This window comes from Zootoca vivipara, chromosome 11, assembly GCF_963506605.1.
Source record: "Zootoca vivipara chromosome 11, rZooViv1.1, whole genome shotgun sequence".
NCBI classification, from domain to species: domain Eukaryota; kingdom Metazoa; phylum Chordata; class Lepidosauria; order Squamata; family Lacertidae; genus Zootoca; species Zootoca vivipara.
This window is the reverse complement of record NC_083286.1, coordinates 38,321,770-38,348,196: the sequence shown is the minus strand read 5'-3', so window position 1 is coordinate 38,348,196 and position 26,427 is coordinate 38,321,770. Positions and strand designations below refer to the sequence as shown.

The window sequence follows — 26,427 nt, the reverse complement described above, 5'->3', positions numbered from 1 at the left end:
ATGGGTGGGTCAGCCTGGTTCTGTACTCTCCATGTCTTCCTCACACTTACAATTTCTTCTGCTTCTAGCCTCTTTGCCTGACCCACTTATACAGATGCCATTGGATTAGCTGCTCTGATGTTAAAAAGGAACTGGGTAGCCTTGGACTAGACCAGTGATGGCCAAACTTGGCCCTCCAGCTGTTTTGGGACTACAACTCCCATCATCCCTGGCTAACAGGACCAGTGGTCAGGGATGATGGGAATTGTAGTCCCAAAACAGCTGGAGGGCCAAGTCTGGCCATCACTGGACTAGGCATATGCTAAGAGGGAGAGCTTGGAATTCAGTTCCAGCAGCAGTGAGTATTTTTGGGTTGAATAATCAAAGTAGTCCTCCAGAATAGCCTTCTCAGCAAGAGTCTCCTTTCTGACAAACCTGCTCAGCCACAATCCAGTTCTAGTTTGAGCCTCCATACACTTGAAGGGAAGTTCAAAGGACGGGCTATTGACCTGCTTAAGATAATGATATGTCATTACTTGTTATATAGCCTAAGATGCTATAGAATGCAAAGTATTGAGGGCGTGGATATGAATATCAGCAGTAGTGTTTATGCCATCCCCCCAAGGTCCATTTGGACAGGTAAAGGCCTCCACACCATGTCTTCTTCAAGCAGCAATACAAAACTATGTATTACCTCCTGTATATGGTTTCCAGTTGTAATATTTTCCTCGGAAAGGCATATTGTCAAAGTCTGCACACTGTTTTTCTCGAAAATCGCGGGCCCCAAAAGGGCATGGCTAATAAAAAAATAAAAAAAGTTAGTATTTGCTAAACTTAAATATTAAAAGGCACACATTAATGGCTCTGCATGAGACCACTGAATTTCACAATAAAAATTGTTTCAAATAAAGTTGCCAAACAATATATCATAATTGCTTGCTTTTTTAATTCTGCTTCTTTGATTTTAAAACTGGAATGTCAGTTATTTTAAGAACGTAAAATGAACCTTTTAATTCAAATGCATGTCATTATTCACTTTGTTTATGTAAAGACTAGGCACAAATTCTTCATTAGTATCCTAATTATAAAACTGCAGGCAACAATCCTAATTAAAATGCAGTTATTATTACTGATATACCACCCTTCATCACAAGATCTCAGGGCAGTTCACAGGATTCGCAGTCCTATGCATGTCTAGTCAGATAAATGTGAATACAATTGCCACCTCAGTTAAGTATACTGAACTATTTTGATTTCAATTGGTTGTGTCCAGAATTAAACCTTCCTATCTAATGCCCTGGGCTGCTTTGCTGGAGCTCAATCTCATAGGACACGGTACCAGGACTCAACCTCAAAGACTTATTATTGTCAATAGTTGTGTCACATGAAGACTGCTAAAGATGAGATCAAGGCTTTACTAAATCAAAGATTCTGCTATATAAGTTTAATACAATGAGCTAATAGCAGCCAATGTAGGTTGCTGCATCTATGTTTCTCCAGTCAGTTTGTAAAATGTGACTAAAATGTTTTATACATGTGGGGAATATGAAACATAAATGATGTTTAGCTCTTGTATTACTACTTGAACAGATGTAGGCTTTTGCATTAATTACAGGACAATCTTCCTCATATCCACCAACATTTATGTATTCTCACCAACTTTACTCAGGCAAGTAAGGGTAAGCTGAAGCACTGAAAACGACGCAAGGCTCACTGTCTGAGAAACACTGCCTCAGGCAAATGTCTTTTTCTTTGACTGTGGTTTCAACTGCAAGACATGACATTTTCTCTGTGGTTTGGTCATGGCCAAAATGAGGGATGATGCTAAATGTGTGTGGTTAAATGAGGAAGGGTGGAACTACAAGAAAGGCATTCTTTTTTCACTTCTGATTGGGAGGTTTGCTTATTGTTGAAATGTGCAAGCCTTTCCAGTCATTTGGAGAAAGAGCACCTTTCTCTAGGTCATGGCACTGCAGGTCACCCAGTTAACAGTAAGCACTGTACTGTACTTGGATTTTGTATTGCTCAATGTGGGCATCAAAGTCGCTGGTTTGGTAGGGAACAAAACTCCTGCCAAAAGTCAAGTCAACCATGTGAAAAATGTTTTCACATAAACAATAGAATTCTGTAGTTCAATTTTCCACTCTATTGGCAAGTGGCAAGGGAAGGGGAGGGTCTTGCTCTGTATTTTGCAACAGAATGTGCAGTGGATTACCTTGTTAAATTGTCAGATTTGACTTTAAAGGATGCAATCCATGGCACAATTGCCAGTGCAAGCTCTCTCCCTTTGGCAAGAAAATGGGAAAGTTTTTATTATGGATTTTAATATGGTGGCAGTTGCTACTTGAGGCATGTACTTTCACCCATTTTCTAACTCTTCCAGCTGAAAGAGGTACAAAGAATGGCCAGTGGTGGTGGAGTCTTGCTCTTTAAATTAAGTACACCTATTGAAGCTTATTGGCTGCTGGTCATGAAAGGCAGATCTAGGAGAGTGTGACCAGTTTGGCTGTCCAGCAGTCTCCCTGTCTCAGCTGACAGAGCTGATCTCATTGGAGGCGGTGTTGAGGACTTCAAGACTGCTGGTTTGGGGAGACTTCAACATCCATGCAGAGGTGACTGGCTCTGAGGTGGCTCAGGACTTCATGACGACCATGGGGATGTCCCAAAATGTCACCAGCCCAATACATGAGGCAGGCCATACTCTGGACCTTGTTGTGGTCATATCACTTCCTGTTGAGATTTAGGCTTCCAGAACCTTTCCCCCTCTGCAGGGGACCTATTAGGGTGGTCTGCACTCAGAGGCAGATGGATCCAATGGGTTTCCAGATGGCTTGGAGGGATTTTCTGGCTGATATGACTGGTGCTCTTGCTGAAGCCCTGGCCAACCCGTGGAACATCCAAATTGCTCAAGCAGTTGACACGATCACTCTGGAGTGCCCTCTTCTGCTTCGTGGAGTCTGTTTGGTTCCCTGGTATACTCCAGAGCTTAGGTTGGGGAAACAGGCTGCGAGGTGGCTTGAATGCGAGTCAAATGCAATCAAACACTGGTGAGGGCTCATCACTGAGCCTACCTAGTGATAGCGAAGGCAGCAAAGAAAGCATACTTTGCTGCCTCCATTGCATCCTCATTGTTCTGTCCGGCAAAGCTTTTCTGGGTAGTGTGGGGCCTCTTAGTCTGGCCCAAAGGAGGTGGCAGAACCGGCAGTAGCTCACTGTGACTTGTTTGCAAAGCATTTTGAGGATAAAATCACTTGCATCCACTGAAATCTTGACCCCGCTATTACAGTAGATGAATGTCAATGGGTGTCCAGATTAGAAACTGACCAGAGTTTCTATTCAGCCAAAAATTCTGCTTAATACATAAGAAGCCTAGATTATATGTAACTGAAAGTAAATGCTAGCCAAACCCTTCTCTCAGATGTGCATGAGGAGAGTGAAGGGAGGAGAGTGTGAGCTTGCAGGCACAGTGCTGAACTATGGTTTAGAGCAGAGCTTTTCATGTTGGTAACATGGTTTTTAGACATGCATCATTTCACGACATGGTAATTCAGTTTTACTAGCAAACCGGAGGTTAACTAATCCCTTTCCAGCCTTGAGAGGAGCATGGGAAGCATTCGCGTGACACAACTACAGCCAACACAATACAGTTTGGGAAGCTCTGGTTAAGCGTTACAGTACAGTATATGCCAGGCACCCCCCAACCTTCGGCCCTCCAGATGTTTTGGACTACAATTTCCATAATCCCTGACCACTGTCTTGTTAGCTAGGGATCATGGGAGTTGTAGGCGAAAACATCTGGAGGGACGCAGGTTGGGGATGCCTGGTATATATATGCAAACCAGCTTACAATATGATATAACTGGTAAAGCTGGAAGTTGCTGCTACTTCTTGTTTCCAGGTTTTATAGATTAGGTTTAATCTCAATTTTAATATTAGGAAACCTGTTATCCATCAAAGGCCAAACAATGTCTGAAAGATTTTGTTGAAGAATGTGTTGGAGTTGTCTATGCTTATTCCAAAGGAGTAAAGGGGTCAAAGGGAAGGGAAGTAAAAATGCTGAGATTTTTGTTTAGGAATAATGAGAACTTTAGGGAGTAATACTTTTTAAATTACAAAAGGAATGGTGAATGCTGACACAAGAAACCCTTACAAATGTCAGTGGGTGTAAGCTTCACATTCTTCATTAAAATAATGACAAGCACACAAAATTCGTGGCCTTTTAATTCACACATTAATCAAATGTCTCTCCCTTCAAATGTCTTTTGCTTCAAAGGGTGATTAAGGATAAGGTCTGTCATAAATCCTGAAAATGGGTCCATCTCAGCAACTTTGTTTTTCATTAAAGCCATTATTAATAAATTTACAATCAATGACTACAGTTTCTAATCACCACTTATGTTACAGTAGGACTTACACTGCTAAATGTCAGGACATTTTTGCATCCCCTCATGACATTACACTAATTCAGAACATGTGTACCTATTAAAAATGAAATGCAGATGAGGCACTGTTAAGAAGATATTTATTAATATATTTTGATATGATAAAATGTTAACTATATTAAGATCTAAAAGGAGTGTTCATTAAAAATATTATTTTTCCTCCCTTCACATAGGCAACAATGGGAATGCGATCTCTGAAGGGAACTGTTGATAATCCAAACTTCATGGATAGCTTCATTTATACTACCTTTGGGTAAAGGTATAGGGACCCCTGACCGTTAGGTCCAGTCATGGACAACTCTGGAGTTGTGGCGCTCATCTAGCTCTAAAGGCTAAGGGAGCCGGCGTTTGACCACAGACAGCTTCCGTGCCATGTGGCCAGCATGACTAAGCCGCTTCTGGCAAACCAGAGCAGTGCACGGAAACGCCATTTACCTTCCCAACGGAGCGGTACCTATTTATCTACTTGCACTTTGACATGCTTTCGAACTGCTAGTTTGGCAGGAGCAGGGCCCAAGCAATGGGAGCTCACCCCGTTGTGGGGATTCAAACTGCCAACCTTCTGATCGCCAAGCCCTAGGCTCTGTGGTTTAGACCACAGCACCACCCGTGTTCCACAGCGCCAACCGGAGCTGAAGGTGGTGTACATAGTTCTCCTCCCTCTTTATTTTCTCCTCACAACTCTGTGATGTAGGTCACATAACAGGCTTCATGGCCGAGTGGGAATTTGAACCCTGGTCTCCCAGTCCCTCGTGCTTAAAAGTGGAAGACAGAAATATCAAGCAACACTAAGAGTAAAATTCTACCCTTGAGGTACATCATGTGAAGAAACAAAAAATAAAAAAATCCTTCTATTAGCACCGTAGAGACCCAACTAACTTTGTCATAGGTATAGCTCCACTACAACAGTGAAATTATGGAATGCTAGCAGAACTTCAGTTACACCAGTGTAGCAGTGAGGATATGTCAATTCATTCCTGTACCAGCATATGTGCACCACCAGCATAAGGTTGAACACAAGGAGACAAACCATTGTTCTTATCTGAAACATGTTTCTGATTGGACATGAGGATGCCACATACATTACTCCTAATGAACCCAGACCCTCCAATCACCATTGGAGGGTCTTCTCTGCAAGTCTCCTCCACAAGAGGCCCAGAGGGTGGCAATAAGAGAATGCACCTTTTTCTGGGGTGGCTCCCCATTTGTCGAATGCTCATCCCAGGGAGGCTTAGCTAGTGCCTTCATTATAATACACTTTTAGACACCAGGCAGAAACATTCGTCTTCAACCCAACCATTAGCTGATTAACACCCTATATCCTTTTAAATGTGTTTGTAGGGGGAGGTTATTGTTTGTTTTGTTTTTGTTTTTTGTGCTTTTATCTTGTGTACCACCCTGAGATCTTTAGATGAAGGGTTGTATACAAATTTAATAAATAAATAAATCCTCCTCCTCATCTAAGATTGTTGGATTTTAGCTTAACTTTGAATTACTCACATCAGTATTACAGGAGCGATATCTTTTCCTTTCTCCAAGGCAATATTTTCCTCCACCTGAAGGTCTGGGAAAAATTGTATGCATTTTATGCATATGTACATACAAAGTAAGCAATGATAAAAAAATTTACACACTACAGGACATTTCCCCTCACAAGTTGATGATACTGTATATTTTTAAAAACTTCAGATTTCAGTAATACAAACTCAGCTGGCAAATATATTTGTAAAATTACACTGCAGAAAATGAGGGTAAAACACAATTTCTTCTATTTTTGTATCACTCCCACCAAAGGCAGAAAAAAATGTGGCAAAGTTATATTTTCTACTAATGTTTTAAATTAATACTCAAGTTCTAAACATTTATTCTGGCGCCAGTAGGCAGCACCAGTAAAAACCCACCATGACACAGCATTTGTAACACTCTGTTAGTGGAAGTCATTACTTCTAGATCTAAGCACTTATTTGCTGGTGCAGAAGATTTAGCATTAGACTAAGATGAATCAAAATTAAGGAAACACTGCTTTTCATTACTAGGGTCAAGTTGATATTCTCTAATACCAGAGTTCCTGATTATTATTTCAATTTGACAACAATAATTGTTCAAAAACCTCACTAGACTAGTGCTAATCTTTGTATGTGTTTAAGGTAGTGTTCATCATCTTGGCTATTATCCTAAGCACCCATACACACACATTATAAGCAAATGTCACTTGAATAATTCACAGTGCAATCCTATACATGTTCACTCAGAAATAAATCCCACTAAGTTCGATGGGACTTGCTCTCTGGTATGTGTATATAGGATTGCGGCCTTAGAAAATTTCAGAGGACATATAAGCAAAGTTAAAGATACATTTATATGATAACTATAAGAGAGTTTGTAAAATTCTATTCTTTTCCGTTGCTACTAATATTTGAAAAGAATCAGAGCAATATTACATGACTAGATGGGGAGTAGTTATCTATGATTTAACAGGACTCAAGTATTATCCAGACTGGTCTTTTGTCATCCATTTATTACTTAATGTGTTATATAGTATGTTATGAAATAATATGGCATTTCTGGTCACACAAGCAAGGTATCACATGGTTGTTATATCTGCTGATAAACATGATTTTCAAACCATGCAATTTTAGTGAGATTTTGTTCCTTAAAATAAAATGTGATTTTATTTTAATATTTTAAAAAGCTGAATATAATGGACAGGATCCAGTCAATTTACACTTTTATGCCCTATTCACTACAATGAAGAAGTTAAGCATATGGGATTCAAAAGTGTTCCCCTGCATTTATATGTATCCATTGCTGTTAAATTAAATTAGTTGAGACCCAAAGGGTCAGAAAATATGCACAGCACTCAACTATGCAAAAGAGCTTTCTTGTTTTCTTCTATGCAAAATAAAAAATTGGTACAGACTATGTTCCTGCCCACCTAGAGTGGTTTTCTTTGCACAGAGGAGAAAAGAAAGTACTCTTGCTGACTGAAGTATAATTCTTTTGACCATTGTGTTTTTAAATGTATAAATGTTATATATGAATTAAAACATTTGAGATATGCCTTAACACATATACAGTATTCTAGTACCTACAAATGCTGGTGTTTAGTAGAGAAGTCTATTTTTATGTAAGCAGCTGATGTGGAATAGATCCTGAAAAAAATTACACCAGTGTGTATTCACTGAAATCAGTCAGACTACTCTGAATGCCAAATATCCAGGGGCTCTGCAGTGGTGAAGATTAGAAAGGAATGTCCAGTCCTATAAAGTTCAGCAACGAGATAAAGACCAGACTGCCTTGCAAAGCCATGCCATAAAAAGTATAGAGGTCTAAGTTCTTCAAAGCAGAGAGGAAGATGTAGGGCCCAATCTCCCATTAAATGATTTATGTAACAGCTTGAACACAGACAATATTGCATTTTAGAAGACAAATGTAAGGAATCCTAAAGCAGGGTTGTGAAAGTGTAATTGCTTATTACTGGACATTAATAAAACAAAAGTAATGGATAAATATAAATGTCCCAGCACATAGTTGGTATTACAAAGTTTGAGTGGAGAACATGAATTTAAACAGAACTGCTATATTCCAAAAAAGCCTGATGAATTGCCATTTGCTACTGTATTTTCAAGGGTTTCTAATAGTCAAATAGTGTGTTGCCAAACTGTGCAAGCAAACTGCCTCTGATTTGTAAAAGACAGTTTGTTTCATTTCAAGATTTTTTTAAAAAATCACCTGGCTACTGTCAAGTACAGTGGTACCTCGGTTTATGAACACAATTGGTTCCGGAAGTCTGTTCATAAACTGAAGCGTTCATAAACTGAAGCGAACTTTCCCATTGAAAGTAATGGAAAGTGGATTAATCCGTTCCAGACGGTCCGCGGAGTAACCGTTCATAAACTGAAGCGAACTTTCCCATTGAAAGTAATGGAAAGTGGATTAATCCGTTCCAGACAGGTCCGCGAAGTACTTAAACTGAAGCGTTCATAAACTGAAACATGGGTGTAATTGGTTTCAGAAGTCTGTTCATAAACTGAAGCGTTCATAAACTGAAGCGAACTTTCCCATTAAAAGTAATGGAAAGTGAATTAATCCGTTCCAGATGGGTCCACGGCGTTCATAAACTGAAAATTCATAAACCGAGGTGTTCATAAACCGAGGTTCCACTGTATTGCAGCCCTTGATGCTATAGATGTTCAGAATGGTTTGCCCAATTTTTCCATATATGGACAAATCCAGTGGAAGGGATTATTAGGGAACTGGGGAAAAGAGCAGGTTGCTGGGTAGAACAGAGACTGGGATATGAAGATTCAGAGAATATCAAGCAAGTTTAGCTGGTAGTTTACAATAGTGAGGAAGCATAGCAGAAGAAGGAAAGAGCTGCTAGGGAGAAGCTAACAGGCTTGAATTAAATTTAAGCCTGTGGCTATCCAGGATTTACTCAGTATTGTCTTTTGTTCAATTTATTCCTGACCTCTTTAATCTTATTTGTCTGAGTTTAAATATATTTTTTTCTATTTTATTTAAAAAGATTTATAAACCACTCACATTATAATATATCAGAGTGGTGTACAGAAAACCAAAAGTATGTATAATATATACAGCAGCAGTAATACAATTTTTTTTTGAAAAAACCCCAATACAACACTAGAAAATGATCAGCCGAATTTGATTCTTAATTTGTTGCTGATTTAGTGTTTTCCATTTGTCACCCATCAATCCTCCCAAAACACAGTAGCAAAGGTTGGCTCCATCCAAGAAGTCGCTCAATATAGAACTAACTTGTGCTCCTGCAGAACATAAAACTTGGGGAATGAGTGCTGTTGCAGAGATAAGGCGGCACTTTGGAAAATTTGCCAAGGTTCCATCCTGAATTACCTCAGGTCTCTTTGCCCCTACTTCTTGTCATATTTGGTGCTAGCACAATGACATGTTTACTTGTCCAGTTATAAAAGACTGCAAAACCTGGATCCCAGAAAGCTCTAGGCTGTGTCCACACCTTCTATTGCAACCACCCAAAGCAGGAATAATGGTTGCACAACAAACCAGCAATAGTATAAAAGCTATATATGCAACCAAGTCATGGCTCATACAATATGGGTAGCATGCAAGAGCTTTGTGGGCTGGACAAAACGCAAAGACTGTCTCATAGGGTAATGTTCCACCCAGATACAGTGCTTCATTTCCTCTTTAAAAGGAAGGTTATTTCTCTTAAGAGTCCATCATTGTTTTTCCTGGTTGGCTATCAACACCAGGAGATTTCTACTTTCTCTATGTCCCCATTCATCCTTTCCTTTCTGCTGTTCCATCCTCCCATTTCCTCTTTTTTGAGCTGTATTGCTTCTTCACCTGGGACAAGTAGCTATATGGCTGTTGTTGTGACTTAAGCTCTGACAATACCTGCACAAGCATGGGCATGTATGCATATGCAGAAACATATTGTGAAAGTTTTCCAGTCATGGATATGGATATTCCACTATTGCAGCAATTTTTCCATTTAGTGCAATCAGATGAATTAATGCTGGCTGTGTCTGTAATACGTGAGTTCACGTGAGTTCTCCACCTGAGTGTGAGCTTGGTAATGACTGGAGGAGGATGGAGTGGATAGTGTTATGTGAGTCAAGCTGTTTCATGCTGCTCTTTTTTGGGGGGGTGGGGGTGGTTATGAGCAAAAAGGCACAAAGCAGCAGCGAGTAGATGCAAACATAGGTTATCTAGGAACAGTGAAGGAGTGGAAACTGAGTGGCAAGGAAATACGAACATAGCAATGTGGGAAGATGATATAATGTAAAAGACTGCAGGGCAGTTATGAATCCAGAAGGGCCTCTGGCTGCAAGGAGACAACCCCCCTCAGAGGTCAGCTGCTGAGCTTCCACAGGTCCAACTTATGCCAATGAGAAGAGATAGGCTCAGTCAGTCCTATGGTTTAGTTTTTGACAGTCATATGTATAACAATATACATATTACTTTCCTACATAAAATGATAGCCAGTTGTGACGATATCTTTCTTAAACCTGACTGCAAGAGTCATCCTGTATTTAAGATTTTTACTACAAAAGGCTTTGTGAAGAAAGCAACTGCCAAAGTGAGCATGGACTCCCACTGAAAGACAAAGAAGAATAGACTATTAATAATAAAGATGTTGGGGCATGTTTCAAGCAAGACTCAAGTAATGCCCCCCCCATAATTATATGTTCAGAAACTGTGAACCTCATCTATCATATGGTCTTTCTGACAACCACATAATAATGTTGCAGGCTTTTTCTTTTACAGTGCTGTTAAATTTTCTAATGCATGTGCATATTTGTGATTAGTATACCTTCATGATTTTCCTACACAAAAGTGTTTATATGAAAGACATTTATAATGTCTGAAAGGGCCTCAAAGGCAGTGCAATGTCCAGCAGCTACTTTGAAACACCTGTCATCTGATGTTTGGGTAGAGGGGAGTAATGGGTCCTCTTGCAGTGTTCTCTTAATTTAATTCCCTTATGGAATGTAGCTGAGCCATCAACACTCTTTTAATATACTTCTGTCACTAGACAAAAAAGGAAGGAAGAGGTTAGATAAATTGATTTCAGTGGGCAGTGCTGAATGTTGGAGAGGGGATGGTAATAGAGCTGTGACTGTAAAGTTTAAAAAAAGAGAGTGTTAAAATGTTAGGTTTGGAGAAGAGCAGCAGCCTTTACTACCGTTTTGCTTTTATCAGTTTTTCAGCATACTTTGCAGTTCTCAGAAATCAACCAATCGTGCATGTGTGTGTATACCGTATACAGAGCTCTGAGCCAAAAAGGGTCTCCTTCAAGAGCTTTGTTTGCAACTGACAAAGCTATCAATAGACAGTACACAAATTACCTAATAGTTTGGAGCTATGATACCAGAATACAGGTAACAATGTTATCTGAACAACTATTAAGAGTAATAAGATGATTGTGTAATTAAGAACTATGAAAACAAAATGTTTCCCTACTACATTAATGGTAACACAATAAGGGCTTCTGAGGAACCCTATTAAAGAAAATGATAAACATCTAGCTCATATGAAAGTAATCTGCTGAAAGCATCACTGGCCTCTTTCATGCATCACACTAAACCATAGTTTAAAACAAACTATGATTTAATGTGAATGAGCAGCATACTGGTGTGCAAAGCTCAGAGGTTCATTGCAGTGCTCCAGGTGCACCATGGACGAAATAAGCCAGAGTCTTGTTGTGTCATGTGAACCCAGGGTTGTAATTTGTTTTCCCTTTAACAAACCACAAGCTATAATCAAAGTTGGTTCTTTGTTTACTGCTCATGGTTTGTTTGGAGGAAACAAACTGCAAGCTTGGGTTCAGAGGCCATGACAAGCAAGGCTCTGGTTTGTTTGGTCCACGGTGCAGAAGGAGCAGGGGATGAGCACTATGGAAATTGTTGCGTACTTTGCATTAAATCAGTTGGATTTAAAGTGATGTGAGAATCCAAAGGGTACTTTGTAAAGATTACTTTCACATCCAGCAGCTAAAACGTTCTCAAATAGCCTGTTCCTGTGGTGTGCAAACTAGGCCATTCTCTCGTAGGGACAAATATTCAAAACCTTAAGAGTTAGTTTGCATTTTTAGTAAGTTTGCAAAACTAATGAACACCTGAAACAAGTTTTAATTACCATAACTAGAATTTACTGATTGTTTGTTTTCCATAAATGGAAGCTGTGAGAAGCAAAAATTACCTGCTAAATATTAAATATAGAATCTATTTGTATAGCGTGTGCTTAATGCATATATTTAAAAATGTGAAAGTATGTCTGCAAAGCTTCTCCAGGATAGCTGATCCTGTCTGCTATTTTAAAGACAAGTATTGGCACAGTACTGAAACGTTTTTACAGATAACATGTGAAACCACACTTTTGAAACATTTCCAAATATGCCTTTTTTGCTGGCTCTGGCTTACTTTAGCTACTTACGCTGGACTGTCACAGTGTCTTACGGATGATGAGACTCCTCCCCCGCAGGTCCTGCTGCACTCTCCCCATATTGACCAGGGACCCCAACCCCCATCTATGCTCTGGGGCCAAGTGCCAAAAGGTACGCACTCTCCCTGATAACACCACTGAAAAGATTTCATAGAAAACACAGAATTAGCTTTGAACTGATAGGATTATCAGGACAGAAAAATATATGGGTCAGGAACTGACCAATTATAGGCAACAGCATTTCTTGTATAGATAACATACAGAGGTTTAAATTTCTTTAGCCATGTTTAGTCATTGGTGAAGGCAAGTGCTATTTGTTATTTATCTTTAGGCTTAGCCCGAATAATAAATCCCTACCATACATAAAAGTTTAACAAGACAGCATTTTTCTTTTCATACACAAGCTTACCATTTCTCATTTAAATAAACTGCAAGTTACTGAAACATTTCTTTAGACATTACGTATACTTTTAAGAGTGTTTAAGAAACAAACTCACACCTATACTTCAACTAATGGTTTAATAGCACAACATGGAAAATTCTCCAGTTAGGAATTTTTATGAGGGTTATTGCTTTTCCTTTAAAAAAACACTGAAGTATAGATGATGTTACAATAGAAGAGGTATTTGAAGCAGTATTTCATCTACACTTACACTGCAGACATAATAAAAGTAATGCCAAGACACCAGAAACAAAGAAAAAAGTATTTAAACTTACTGACTAGCCAGTTGCTCAGAGACTGAATGAACATATGAACTGAAATTTTAAGACAGATACCAGCAAAGCATATAACCTGGATTATTATTATAATTATTCATTTACGATAGGGCATTGGGTTAGTTTGAGACAAATTGTGCTTTAACTTGAGTGGAATATTTTTGTCATATCAAATTAGACCAAGTCTTACAGTTCTGATTTAAGCCCAAATTTAGATGTCTTGTTTCACTGTAGAAAATAAGGGAAGAATATTACAGAAAATGAAACCCTTTGTCTTATCAAAACAATGAGACATTTGCCCATATCCAGTAAAATTTGAACATGAATTTTACGTGATTGCAGATATGGTACAAAACAATGTCACATTATCTTTTAATAAATAATCTGGGTTGGATTTGGTGTGTGTGTGTGTGTGTGTGTGTGTAAAAAATACCCAACTTGATACAAGAACCTTGATCTAAACTGGGGGTAGGCAAAGTGGCATCTTCCGGAAATTGTTGGACTATAACCCCCATAATCCCTGACCACTGACCATCCTGGCTGGGCTACTGGAAATTGTAATCCAACAACACCTGGAGCAAACTGCATTGTCTACCAGTATTGTCAAGCAATACTGACCATGGGCTGGATCCACACTAAGTTAAATGAACAAAACTGTATATGAATTTCAATGAGAACTAGGTTGTAATACTAAACACACTTACTAGGAGGTACGTCTCATTGGTAATTACTTCTGTGTATAGGAATGCATTGCTAGCCTAGATCCAACCATTACTACACCGAAAAAGGATGTTTCTTACCCATGTTCTGAGCACAATTTACAAAAGAAAAAATAACACAGCAGCAGTCAGGCTTGAGCTATTAATCTGTGCTGAAGTGGAAATGCAGAACCTTCTTTATTTTACTCTCCAACCTGTGCAATTCCAGAAACTATAAGGGCTCAAGGAAAAATGGGAATGATGTTGAGATGAATTAGTGAAGCTTGAGCCTTTATTTTCAACCACATTACCAGAAACTACTTCCAATACCCACTTTTATGGCATGTTGTAATTACTTTTAGTTTTGGTACTATAAAGTATTTGGATACAAGAGCACTAGCAGAGCTGAACTGGACATGGCATTAGTTAGCTGGATATGTTTAAGTTTTCATTCAGGCTGGCTATGAATATGGCACATTTCGATATGGGAAACCACTTGCTTAAATTCAAATAGAGGTAATAATAACATAATAAGAAAACAGAAACAATGGTTTCCATTTAGTGAGATGCCAGCATGTCGAGTGCATTATTTATACAGCACTGAAGGGATATTACAATATTATTTGACTCAAATATACATCTTCATAGAATCATTTTCATGTTTTATGAAGCTGAGCAGCTGCGGATCAGATCAGCAATCTGCATGGGAGACCACTGGAAGCTACATGTAAGAGTAGAACGGACATAATATTTAATTTTTAAAAATATCTTGATTTTACAATCAAAATTAATCATCACATTGTAACTGAATAATCAATTAAATGAAGGACAAATAAATCAAAATATCCTAAATGGTTCACAGCCCTAGGTTCCAGGTGATGCTACCAAAGAAATTTCCTGTGTTCTTTTCAAGAGAGAATGAAGGTTTCTAAGCTACATGCCTCTCCATTCCAGTGATTCCAAAACATATTTTTAAAAACCATAGTCAGAGCTCAAGGTCATTGATAGTGATCATCCAGTTGTAAAAGGCATATTTAAGGCTTAACTGTGATTGAATATATTTGTTATTGTAATACACTTTCTCTATGATAGCATTAAAGTACAGTACTAAAGAACAGTTCCCTATAGCACCAGGGGGAGGGGAGAACAATAGTTGCTGGGACAGCACATCAACTGGGCCTTTGGTCTCTGGTAGCAGCAACATGTTCTCTTGCCTCTTGGAAATGAAACTATGGCATGCTCAACTGAGTACTAAATGTATGCTCATCCTCTTGCTCTCCCCATAACTCTCATCCTCACTGCAACACAAAATATTCACAATTTTATTCACAAAGTACTGTAAAAGTACACAGATTTTATTCACAAAAAAGTACACTGATTGCTATTATTTTACAAGAATACAAAATGTATTTATTGAGTCCTAGCACTGGTTAAAAAGCAATTAAATTGCTAAGATGCTTTTCTTCCAACTGTCTTCCTTCTATCATCAGCCGATTGAAACTAAATCCTTCGAAGACAGAGATCCCTCTGGCTGGGTCGGGATAGCATGGGGATGAGGGACCAACTTCCTTCTCTTGCGGGGGCCCAATTAGTGCCAGTGCCTTCCGTTAAGAGTTTGAGTGCAATCCTTGACGCCTCCCTTTCCATGGAGGTGCAAGTTACAGCAACAGCTAAGGCTACATTTTTCCACCTTCGCTGCATTAAGCAGTTGGTCCCTTACCTCTCCTGCCCTGATCTGGCCACAGTGATCCACGCGACGGTCACCTCCAGGCTTGACTACTGTAATTCGCTCTACGCGGGGCTGCCCTTGAAACTGTCCCAGAAACTCCAGCGGGTGCAGAATGCTGCAGTGATGCTCCTCACGGGGTCCCTGCCATGGGATCATATTCACCCAGTGCTGGACTTCCGGCCACCGCTGAAATCAGCGGGGTTTGCTTCGAGCTCCGAGGCAACCCAGCTCCGCGGGGGGGGGGAGGCGCCATAGCGACGCACCTCCCCAAAAGAGCCCCAGGTTGTGCGTCCTGGGAACGAAAGGCTCAGTGGCGCCCCGATTCCGCGACTCCACAACTCCCCGGTAAGCCCTAGAGCCCCGGAGAGAGTCTGAGTGGTAGTCGCGGGGGCCATTTTGAGAGAAACCGTTACCCTCGCGAAGTGAAGCTACATGCCGGCAGCGGAGAGCGGTGGATTCCTTCCTTTTCTCAAGTAAGGACTTTAAATTTGAACCTGTCAGCAAGAAGCTGTATATGAAAATAAAAAAATCAAGAATTGGCTACAGGGGGTGATTTAAAAAGGAAGTTGATTATCCCCCTTTGAGAGACTGTGAAGCAATGAGCTAACCCTAAGCTGACAAAGTGGGATACTTTGAATTTATCAGAAAGTGGACTTAAAAACCCTCCTCTGTAGCAGGCACAGGGGAGAGGCTTGAACTCAGTGGAGGATCCTGCAAAATGATGGTTTTTTAAAAGAAAGTCCCTCTGGAAGGTGGACCCAGGTTTCCGGATGGGTCAGTGAATGGTGTTTAGAATATGGCAACAACAAAGAATGTTTAAAAAGTATTGAAAGTATTGATTAAGAATCTAGAAATTATTTGGGGAAAATGTTTTTAAAGGAAGAATATACCCAGTTTGGACTTAAAAATGGCATTAGAGAAGATGGAATTTGATCCCTGCCATTTCTGGCTGTACAATCTGCTGGATTCATATGAAATTTGAGATACCTAAGATGGCTGTAGCCACAACAATACCATCACAAGACTTGGCTTGGCAAAGGATTTTTGTGGTACTCTTGGAGATTAAACAGGAACTGGATGAGAATAACAAGCAACTGAGAGAGACTAGTAAATTGTGGAGATAAATGAGTGATTGTTTTGATGCAAAAAATGGACTTGAGAAAGAAATGACCCCAATGAACAAAGAAGAAGTGCAAGATGTCCAAACACAAATATTGGAAGAAGAGGAAAAAGACGAAGGATACAATGTTCTGCAAGTGACAGATGTGGAACAGGACTTTAGTTGGATACAAGGAGGCCTCAAAAATGAAACAGTGTATACTGTTGGACTCCTAGTGAGAGAGGGAGTCCAAAGTCTGTACTGGGAACTGGATAGAAAAAGGGGGGGAAATGAAGTCGGTCTGGAACTGGACAATGCAAAGGACTGGTTTCGATCCACAGAATTAAAGAACAATGCAAAGACAGTGGAAGTGGGTTGGGCAACAGGTGTAGTATTGAAGAGACGGCAGAAGATGTGGAAACAAATTTGGTGGACTTGGTGGGAAAGGGTGGGAATGGGGTGATTTATAAAGGGATATTGTAATGGATGGATTTAAACGGTCTGAAACTGGTTTGACATTAGGAATTCGCTGAAATGTCTGGGAAATTTGGCTCCGGCAAAAGGGGGGAGTGGATTCAAATATATATAGTTAAGAAAGGAGAATAGAATTTTAAGATTTGAATTATAATTACATTTCTGGTAAAATATTAAGCTAAGGGAAGAAATATAAGATAAAATATTGGGAAAGTGGGAAAGATTAGATATGCGTAGTGAGTAACAAAAAGCATAAAATTGTAATGTGTAAAGTAAAATAGAAAAATTAGTGAACATTGCCTATATGGTTATTATAAGGGACCCAGAGTGGGGGGAATCGGGGAAGTCCAAAATGATATTGTTATGGGCTTCCGGTTTCGCTCGTGGGGGGGCGCTGGCCCACGGATGCCCCCTAACCCACCCCGACTCTTTGAGGGGGGGCCTGGGCCGAGCACCCATGGGGGCCGGAACTCCAGGGGGCCACCCTGTGCGAGCGAGATCTCCATGATTAATGAGGATAATTAGAATTAAATTCATGGACATGCTTCAAAAGAAGGGGGAGAAGATACTGGCAAGGAATTTTTAGCTGCTGAGCGAGAGGAGTTCGAGGGGGAGTATTTCATCAAGAAGAAAGATTGATTGGGATGGAACGAAAAAGGAAGTGAATTTTTTATTTTTATATATTAAGAGGTACTTACCACCTTCCCGGACGGACTGCCCTGGTATTTGGAACAAATGAGAAATAGAAATGACCTGTGTGATTATCGGAATTTATATAATTAGAGGATTGCTATTTAGTATGTTTTTAGAAGTTGTCTACGTAAAGCTGTTAAGAGGAAAAACCTCCCCAATCAGTTTATTGGAGTGTGCCTGAAGCTGCTGGCGAGGTGGATTTATGAGGTGTGATGCACATGGAATTTGAATAGCAACCTGAAGCAAAGTGCAGGTAAAGGGTAGGGAGAGCCATAAATCTGATAAGAGTTTGTGCATAATTTGAATCGGCTGTGCCTTGCCTGATAAAGCTGTAATTTTGCAATAAATGGACAGTTTGAGAAGTTTGAGAAGAAGGTGGAATACGATCTGAGTCATGCAAGATGACGCTTGCGTGTGCTGGACGGTCGACGCAGCAGGAGAGGCACGCCAGATAAAGAGAGATTTATGGGGAGGTTGGACTGGACAAAAATTCACACAGGAGAACGAATATGTGTTAAATCTCGTTTGATGCTTATCTCAACAGCTGTGGCAAAAATGAAAGAAAGAAAACATCTAGAGGGGTTGTTGGAAAAGATCGGGATTATCATGGACTTTGAGTGACTGTTGGAAAAGATCGGGACTATTATGGACTGTGAGTTTTAAGAATTGGACATCAGAATAAAGACGGCAGTGCAGACAGTTATCCAGAATTCCCAGATTTTGAAGCATGGGAAGCCAAAAATTTTTTTATGATTCGGCATAATATTTGGTTTAATTGATATGTATTTGTATAATTTGAAATAATGGAAATAATTGATGTGATATAATTGTGTTTTAATTGGAAAATTTAATAAATAGATTTTAAAAAACAAAAACAAAATGATATTGTTATGATAAATGACATAAATAAGATGCTTTTCTTTTTCTTCTTCCTTTTACGGTACCTTTTTTGTCTTTTTCTTTTTTCTGTTTTTTGTATGTTTTTGTCTTATGGAAAATCAATAAAAATTACTTTTTAAAAAAACACATATTCACCCAGTGCTTTACCAGTTGCACTGGCTCCCGGTGGAGTATACGGTGCTGGTTTTGACCTTTTAAAGCCCATTGTGGCTTAGGGCCCTCAGATTTACGGGACCGCCTCTCCTGGTATGCCCCACAGAGGACCTTAAGGTCCATGAATAACCATAGTTTAGAGGTCCCAGGCCCTAAGGAAGTCAGACTATCCTCCACCAGGGCCAGGGCCTTTTCAGTGATGGTTCCGACCTGGTGGAATGCTCTGTCCCATGAGACTAGGGCCCTATAGGACTTAACCTCCTTCCGTCGGGTGTGTAAGACAGAGTTATTCCACCTGGCCTTTAGTTTGAACTCAGCCTGATCTTTTATTTCCCTTCTCTCCCCCCTCCTTCCCTTTTTATGAATATTACCTGCTCTGGGACCCCACAGCTAATTCTTCCCTGGCCTCCTCGCTGGTCCAAGTAGGACTAATTTAGCCAGCTAGCCCTGGTGACTATCTAATGTTTATTGGATGGATTTTCCCCAAATTTATTTTTGAACTTTGAATTTTATTGTTATTCATGCTTTTATATTGTATTTTATGCTTTTTAATGTTGTATTACAATGTTTGTTTTAAATATGTTGTTAGCCACCCTGAGCTTGGGTTTTGAACCGGGAAGGGTGGGGTATAAATAAAAAAAATTATTTATTATTTATTATTATTGACATCTGTACTAGAAAGAGAGGGAGGATGGCCTACAGCAGAATTGCTATTTCAAATTGGCACTTTCTAATGGTGGCTATCAACATTAGAACTTCATTAATTAAATTTACGTAGAGAAATTCAGATACATGACAACCCAACAGACAATGCATTTAGGCCTTTGGTCCTTCCATTTTGCAAGACTGGACTCGTAATACAGGATTTAATGAGGATAGCTATAGCCCTAACTGGGCACCCCTAAATACTTGCCACAACTTAAGTTTGGATTGGAATTATTAAGAAAAACTGCGCTGATCCACTACTGGGGAAACCCTGCCGGATGGGCAAGGTATGTATGTATGTATGTATGTATGTATGTATGTATGTAATAATAATAATAATAATAATAATAATAATAATAATAATAATAATAATAATAAACTCCCATTTTGGCATTCAGGAGGTTTTCTTACTGCTCCTTAACCAAAATAAGTAGGTTTGCTTTCCTTTGTAGGAACATAAAACTCTATATTGTGGGAAATGTCTAAATAGACACCTTTTTCTAACACACAAACACCCACAACTATATTCTGCTCTTCCTCCAAGGGTCTCAAGAGGTTTCCTCATTTTATCATTGCAATAGCTCTGATGAGGTAGTTTTGAGACCAGCCCAACTGTTGACTGGGGACTTTAATGTTAGTCTCTGCTCTAGTCTGACATTTTATCCATGGTATAACACTGGTTCTTGAAGAGATACATAAGATATGTGTAAAAACGTCTGCAAGCATGATAGTCTTTTGTTCTTCATGAAGAATAAGTGAGAAAACCAATCATTAATTTAGGAATTTCCTAACACAATTCACTTAATGAGGCAACACAACTAATAAAGCAAATCTCTGAAGACAGTTGAATATATTTCAATAGCGTAGTTTTCTCTGAGAATCTGTGGCATGAAAAGCTTTTGGACCATTTCCTATTGGAATAGTCAGTGCTTGGGAATTTCAAAATACATTACAAGGCATTGGCTGAGAGTGGGGATGTGTGGAGCTGTCCAATAGTGAGAACATAGGACTGTGGTTGGAGCCTAACCACTTTTCAGGTGGGTGCAAGAAATTGGAGGCTACAGTACTGTAGTGTGGTCTTTTGGTATGTACCCAGTGGATTATTGGGACTGATAACTGTTGAGTGTAAGGGACTTGGTGTGTATGTGTGAGTAAAAGTGTCCAGGTGTAGACTGACTGAGATACAGGAGTGCGGTTTGTGGGCTTCAAATTTGTGTGGGTACACAAATTTCTAATTTCTGTGGGTCTAATTTGTGTAGGTTTAATTTGTGTGTGCCTAAACCACAGAGCCTAGGGCTTGCCGATCAGAAGGTGAGCAGTTCAAATCCCCACGACGGGGTGAACTCCCATTGCTCGGTCCCTGCTCCTGCCAACCTAGCAGTTCGAAAGCACGTCAAAGTGCAAGTATTGTAGATAAATAGGTACCGCTCCGGCAGGGAGGTAAACAGTGTTTGCATGCACTGCTCTGGTTCACCAGAAGCGGCTTAGGCCCACATGACCCGGAAGCTGTACGCCGGCTCCCTCAGCCAGCAAAGTGAGATGAGCACCGCAACCCCAGAGTCGTCCGTGACTGGACCTAAAGGTCAGGGGTCCCTTTACCCTTTACATGAGTGGAGCCCTACTTTATGATGTTTTATCTGTTGTATTGTTTTATGTACTGTATTTAATTTAGTTGTTTGATTTCCTTGTAAATCGCCTTTTTATGAAAAGCAATGCACAAATACCTGAAAGAAATAATAAATAATAATGCAATCTAAGCTGCATTCCTAACCCCACTTATATAAGAGTGAGCCCATAGAAACCAATAGAACTTATTTCTGAGTAGACATGGTTAGGATTACACTGCTAAGTAATATATGAAACTGTCTGAAACTATGAAGCCATAGGGGGAAATATATATATATATATATTCTTTTTTTCTTTTGTCCAGGGAACAAAAATGAAGAAAACATAAAATGTATGCAGTACTTGCTTTTCAAATTAAACTTGATTTACTATTTGGATAATATGAAATGTATTATTTATAAGTTTCTTAGTGCATGAGCCATCCTCAGACATGAAGCTTCTGTTACTGATAAACGTAGAAACTGAAACATTTAGTAAGAATAAACTAAAAAAATTCCTTCCAGGGTATCTGAAGAAGTGTGCATGCACATGAAAGCTCATACCAATGACAAACTTAGTTGGTCTCTAAGGTGCTGCTGGAAGGAATTTTTTTATTTTGTTTCAACTATGTCAGACCAACACGGCTACCTACCTGTAATTTAATAAGAATGTTTTAGCATATGTAATAATTGTCAGTTACAGTTGGATTTTACCTATTTTAGTTCATCATCAACTGTCATCAAACGCTAACTCAGATTAATAGGCTACAATTTACTCTACTGATCTTGAGAAAGAGACCACAACTGCAGTCTCATACTCAGGAGGAAAGTCAGATTGGCAGAGCTAAATGGATGTATCCACATATATTAGATAATTACATTAAATGGCTGGGGAGCCTGAGAATATCAAGCTTTGTCTGACAATGTGGATAAACTACTCATTTAACAACTGTTGTCAAAGATGAAAGACTGGAAATAAGAGCACAAGACTAGCCGGCTGGATCAAGCCAATGGCCCATCTTGTCCAGCATCCTGTTCTCACGGTGATCAACCAGATGCCTGTGGGAAACCAGGGAGCAGAACATGAGTACAAGAGCACTCTCCTGTCCTGTGGTTTCCAGCAAATGGTATTCAGAAGCATTGCTACCTCCAACTGTGGAGGTAGAGCATAGCCATTGTGGCTAGTAGCTACTGCTATTTATAGGAAGTCCAAATACCTGAATGAGATAATCTAACATTTTGCCCTTCTAAGCAGAACAGCAAGAAGCTAACAATTGAACCAGCCTATCAAGAGAGCAGCTGCCAAGGTCAGCCTTAACATCTCTAAAGTAAGTACTAGAGTTCTATTGAATCCAAATTGCTCTACAAATAGAACTAATTAATAAAAAATATTGGGCTCCTAAAGATGATTCTTATTTGACTTCTGGATTGATCGCCATTTTCGTCAGACGGGAGAATTCTCGCTCCGAGAATCTCCAGCACTTTGAAGGACGGGGAAACTGCGAAAGCATGTGGACCCCCAAACAAACCTCAGATCGGGCTTTCTGAGGACGTGGGACTTAGCTGGCCTCCCTTGGCGTCTCTCCTCTGCCCCTGGCAAGCTCTAATAAGAGCTCCGAGAGCGGGCAGGGTGGAAGACGTGGGTGCCGAGAGTTGGATTGCTACCTTCAAAGCGTGAAGCTTTTGGTGCTGACGGATTTAGAGTGGTCAATTTCTGCGTGATAAGAAAGAAAATTATGACAATTTGGACTCCGTGAGTAAAGCAATTAATTTGATTTAATTGAAAGAGAATTTGGACACGGGGGAGATTCTAAACCAGGTCGATCTCTCCCCGCTGCGGCAAAAGCGAAAGCAAATACTTGTTTCTACAGCTGCAAAAGAAACATTGGACTTTTAAACTTCCAAATTTTACCTTAAAAACCTTCCCCCGAGGCAGGGCAAGGGGGGGGGAGACTTAAATTGACCTAAAACTGTAAAAATAGAAAGGGAAAGCAGTCTTTTCCCCTGGAAGGGGAAGACTGGGTCAGAGCAGCGGACACCATTGTAACGTCATAATAGCTGGATGTTTCCAATTGATGTTTCCTTATTGACACCTCTCTCAATACTGATTGATAACATTTTCAAACTTGCTTATGCCAACGTCACATAGTATGTTTTAGTGATTTGAAAAGAAGCAGTCTATTAACCAATAGTTGCAAATCACATGAAGAATATAGTAGGCAGAATCTATTCTCAGTTACTTCTTTCTTTTTTTTTTTAAATATTTTTATTAATTTTCCAATTAAAACCAATTATATCACATTCAATATTTCAAATTATACACATATATATATCAATCAGACCGAATGTTATGCCAAATCATCTAAAGAATTTTTTATTTGGGTTCCCATGCTTCAAGAAATTGGGAATTCCTCGCAACTGTCCACTGCCGTCTTTTTTCTAAAGTTCAAATCGTCCTTCAAGTTCATAATAATCCAGATCTTCCCCTTACAGTCACATAGATGTTTTCCACTTTCACGATTGTTTCCCAGCTGCTGATATAAATATCAAACGAAGTCTCACAGATGTTCTTTCTCCTGTGTGAGTTAATCAGTCCAGCCTCCCCATAAATCTTCTTAATGGAGCTCCTGTTGCGTTGAAGCAATTCGAAGTAGCGCCATCTTAAAAAGCTCAAATCACTTTCGCTTTTCTCTCATAGCCATGAAGATTTACGATCATTATAGAATTTACAGCTTTTCCAGGCAGGAGACCCAAACATCAAACCATAGACTCTTGGTAAATTAATGGATCTCCTTGCCCTATAGCTGAACTTAGCTTCAGGTCGCTGCTCCAATTTAAAGTGCGTCACAGCTCATAAATCCTCCGAACGCATTCAGAACTCCTTCCGTCCGACTAGGGGGGGGCTTTTCTCATCGGCAACTCCACATCTTTAAAAAAATATGCTCAGTAACAACAGTTATAAGGTTCAACTCACACAGTCTTTTGCTTCTCTTTCACTCCAAACAAGCCAGGACATCGCGTCCGGGAAGGTACGAGGCAACAATATGAAGAAAAAAAATAAAATAAAAACTCACTCCCCTTATCGCTCCGTCCCCATCAATCCTTCTTCCAGATGCAGTACAATCTTTGACTCCTCTCACTCGGCAGCATAAATTTCTCAGCAGTAAACAGCGCTTCTTTCCCTCCTTCTGAAGTATGTCCATAGATTTAAGCCTAATTATCTTCTTTAACCATGGAAATCCCCGCCATGCAGATTAGCGTCCGGGAGTCCTGGCCCTTGTAAGTGCTCAGCCCAAGCTCCCCCCACTCCAAAAACAGTCGGAGTGGGTCTGGGGGCATCGCGGGCCAGCGGCCCCTCTCCGTAACCCCCGGAGAGGGTAGGGGGTTGCCATTTACTCCCCTAGCAACCGCCAAATTCCTTACAAAGGTCAGAGAGATGGAAAACAGGTCCGCCATTCCTGCAGGCGGAAACCGGAACCTATTCTCAGTTACTTCTTTCAGCGATAGTTTCAATTGTCTTTATGCATTGCATGCTAGTGCATTTACATTTTCCATTATTTAATGGGCCATCAGCCAGGAGGTGAGGGGAGAATTAGCAGAAAGCAAAATATGTGGGATACAGAGAAGAAAATACCAAAGGCTGTCAGAAAAGACCAGAAAGCAAATAGGAGAGTAGATGGCCAATGCAAGCTAGGAGAAAAATTGGCTGCCAGGAAATCATGAGCTTTAGACCAGTGTTTCCCAACCTTGTGTCTCCAGCTGTTTTTGGACTACAACTCCCATCATCCCTAGCTAGCAAGACCAGTGGTCAGGAATGATGGGAATTGTAGTCACAAAACATCTGGAGGCACAAGGTTGGGAAACACTGCTTTAGACGACCTGAAACTCTTTAGTGATCACTTAGGGTAAGATAGACAGTTTTGTGCTCACAAAAACTTCAACAATTAAGACACCTTAGCCTTAGCAGATGGCATTCAAGCCAGGAGTGTACAGTCTTTCTGGGCAGGATATATAAAAGAAAGTGTCTCTCCTCTCATTGAAGAATGAAGAATAATTAATTTATTTCAGTAGGTCATCTAAAAGTCTAAAAGCTAATCTAAAAACAAGTCATACAACTTGAAACTAGACTGTATTTCTTTTTTAAAAAATAGGAAATACATTTTTTTGTGCGTTGCAGACTGCTTATTAAAAAAAGTTACTTACCTGTGACAATTGTTCTACAAGCGACTTTCTGTGCTGCCACATGTCTGGGATGGCCCTGGCCAGACCACAGGTAGAACTTGGCAGAAAGTATCAGGCATGAGTAAGCACTAGTATTTTATCATCTCCCTTGCACAGTAGATGTCATGTAAGACAGTAAGGCATAGAGCCAACATCTTCCCTCTCAGAGAGGATGTTGCTCCAAGCTGAGACAAGAAACAGACTAAGTCTTAACATGAAAAGAGGAGCAAAGGCAATTTGCTTAGAGACCCCTGACATCCATAACCCTCTAGAGCAGATTTAAGGAAAACACAGGAAACTGCATGGGGAAGGGGAAGATGGGGAAGTCCTACTTCCGCAAGTGAGATACCACAATCGAGACTCATCAATAGAGAACAGCTTGAATAATAATTATGGGAAAGCAACATAATTTTCTTCCTCAACAACTCCAGTGATTCTAAGTTTAACAGACTCACTAACTAAAAGTTAACTGTAATAGACTGTCAGGTGATGGTGAACATGCAAGAGATTGCTTTCCTAAGTCTTTTAACTGCTTTCACTTGGACATCCAAAGTATAATGTTGTGCTTCAGGTCTCTACAGCAGACCCAAATGATCTTGTAGATGGTGCAACTCAGAGGGACTCAGAAAAATTGCTTAATATATCATAGCAATTCTCAGTTGTTCTCAACAGTCACTTGGATACACTCCATGCTGATGCTGGATCACTGGAACTTCCACAGGCTAGAAATGATTGTTCACCATGCAAGTGTACATGCCACACAAATGAAGTACATGCTACACAGAAAGGTAAAACTCATTAAAGGAAGAGAGTGCATTGCCCACTTGAATGAGAGTCCGGGCTAGGCAAGAGGACTGGCAAGGTATGGAATTGAGAGACACTATTTAGTTAGAACTTTTGTTCTATAGAAAGGAACATATTTATCTTTAAAAACTGTAGATCAGACAGAAATCCTATTCCTTTTCCAGCCAATGTGAGTGCCTCAAGAAAGATAACCTAGTACAAAAACCAAAATGAGTGGCAAGTAGAAGGCAGTTTGAAGGGGTTTCTAATGAGAGATGCTTAG

General features: G+C 39.9%; 1 protein-coding gene across 5 annotated transcripts in view; it reads right to left on the bottom strand.

Moving 5' to 3' along the window:
• Positions 1 to 26,427, bottom strand: part of ADAMTS6 (ADAM metallopeptidase with thrombospondin type 1 motif 6) — a 142,079-nt gene that overhangs the window by 25,011 nt on the left and 90,641 nt on the right. For all 5 annotated transcript variants that reach the window (XM_035100852.2, XM_035100856.2, XM_035100857.2 and 2 more), the window contains 3 exons: positions 12,360 to 12,505; positions 5,922 to 5,985; positions 674 to 776 (listed from right to left, as the gene is read on the bottom strand). In XM_035100852.2, the coding sequence (XP_034956743.1) occupies positions 674 to 776; positions 5,922 to 5,985; positions 12,360 to 12,505 (313 nt within the window). The remainder of the gene's footprint in view (positions 1 to 673; positions 777 to 5,921; positions 5,986 to 12,359; positions 12,506 to 26,427) is intronic.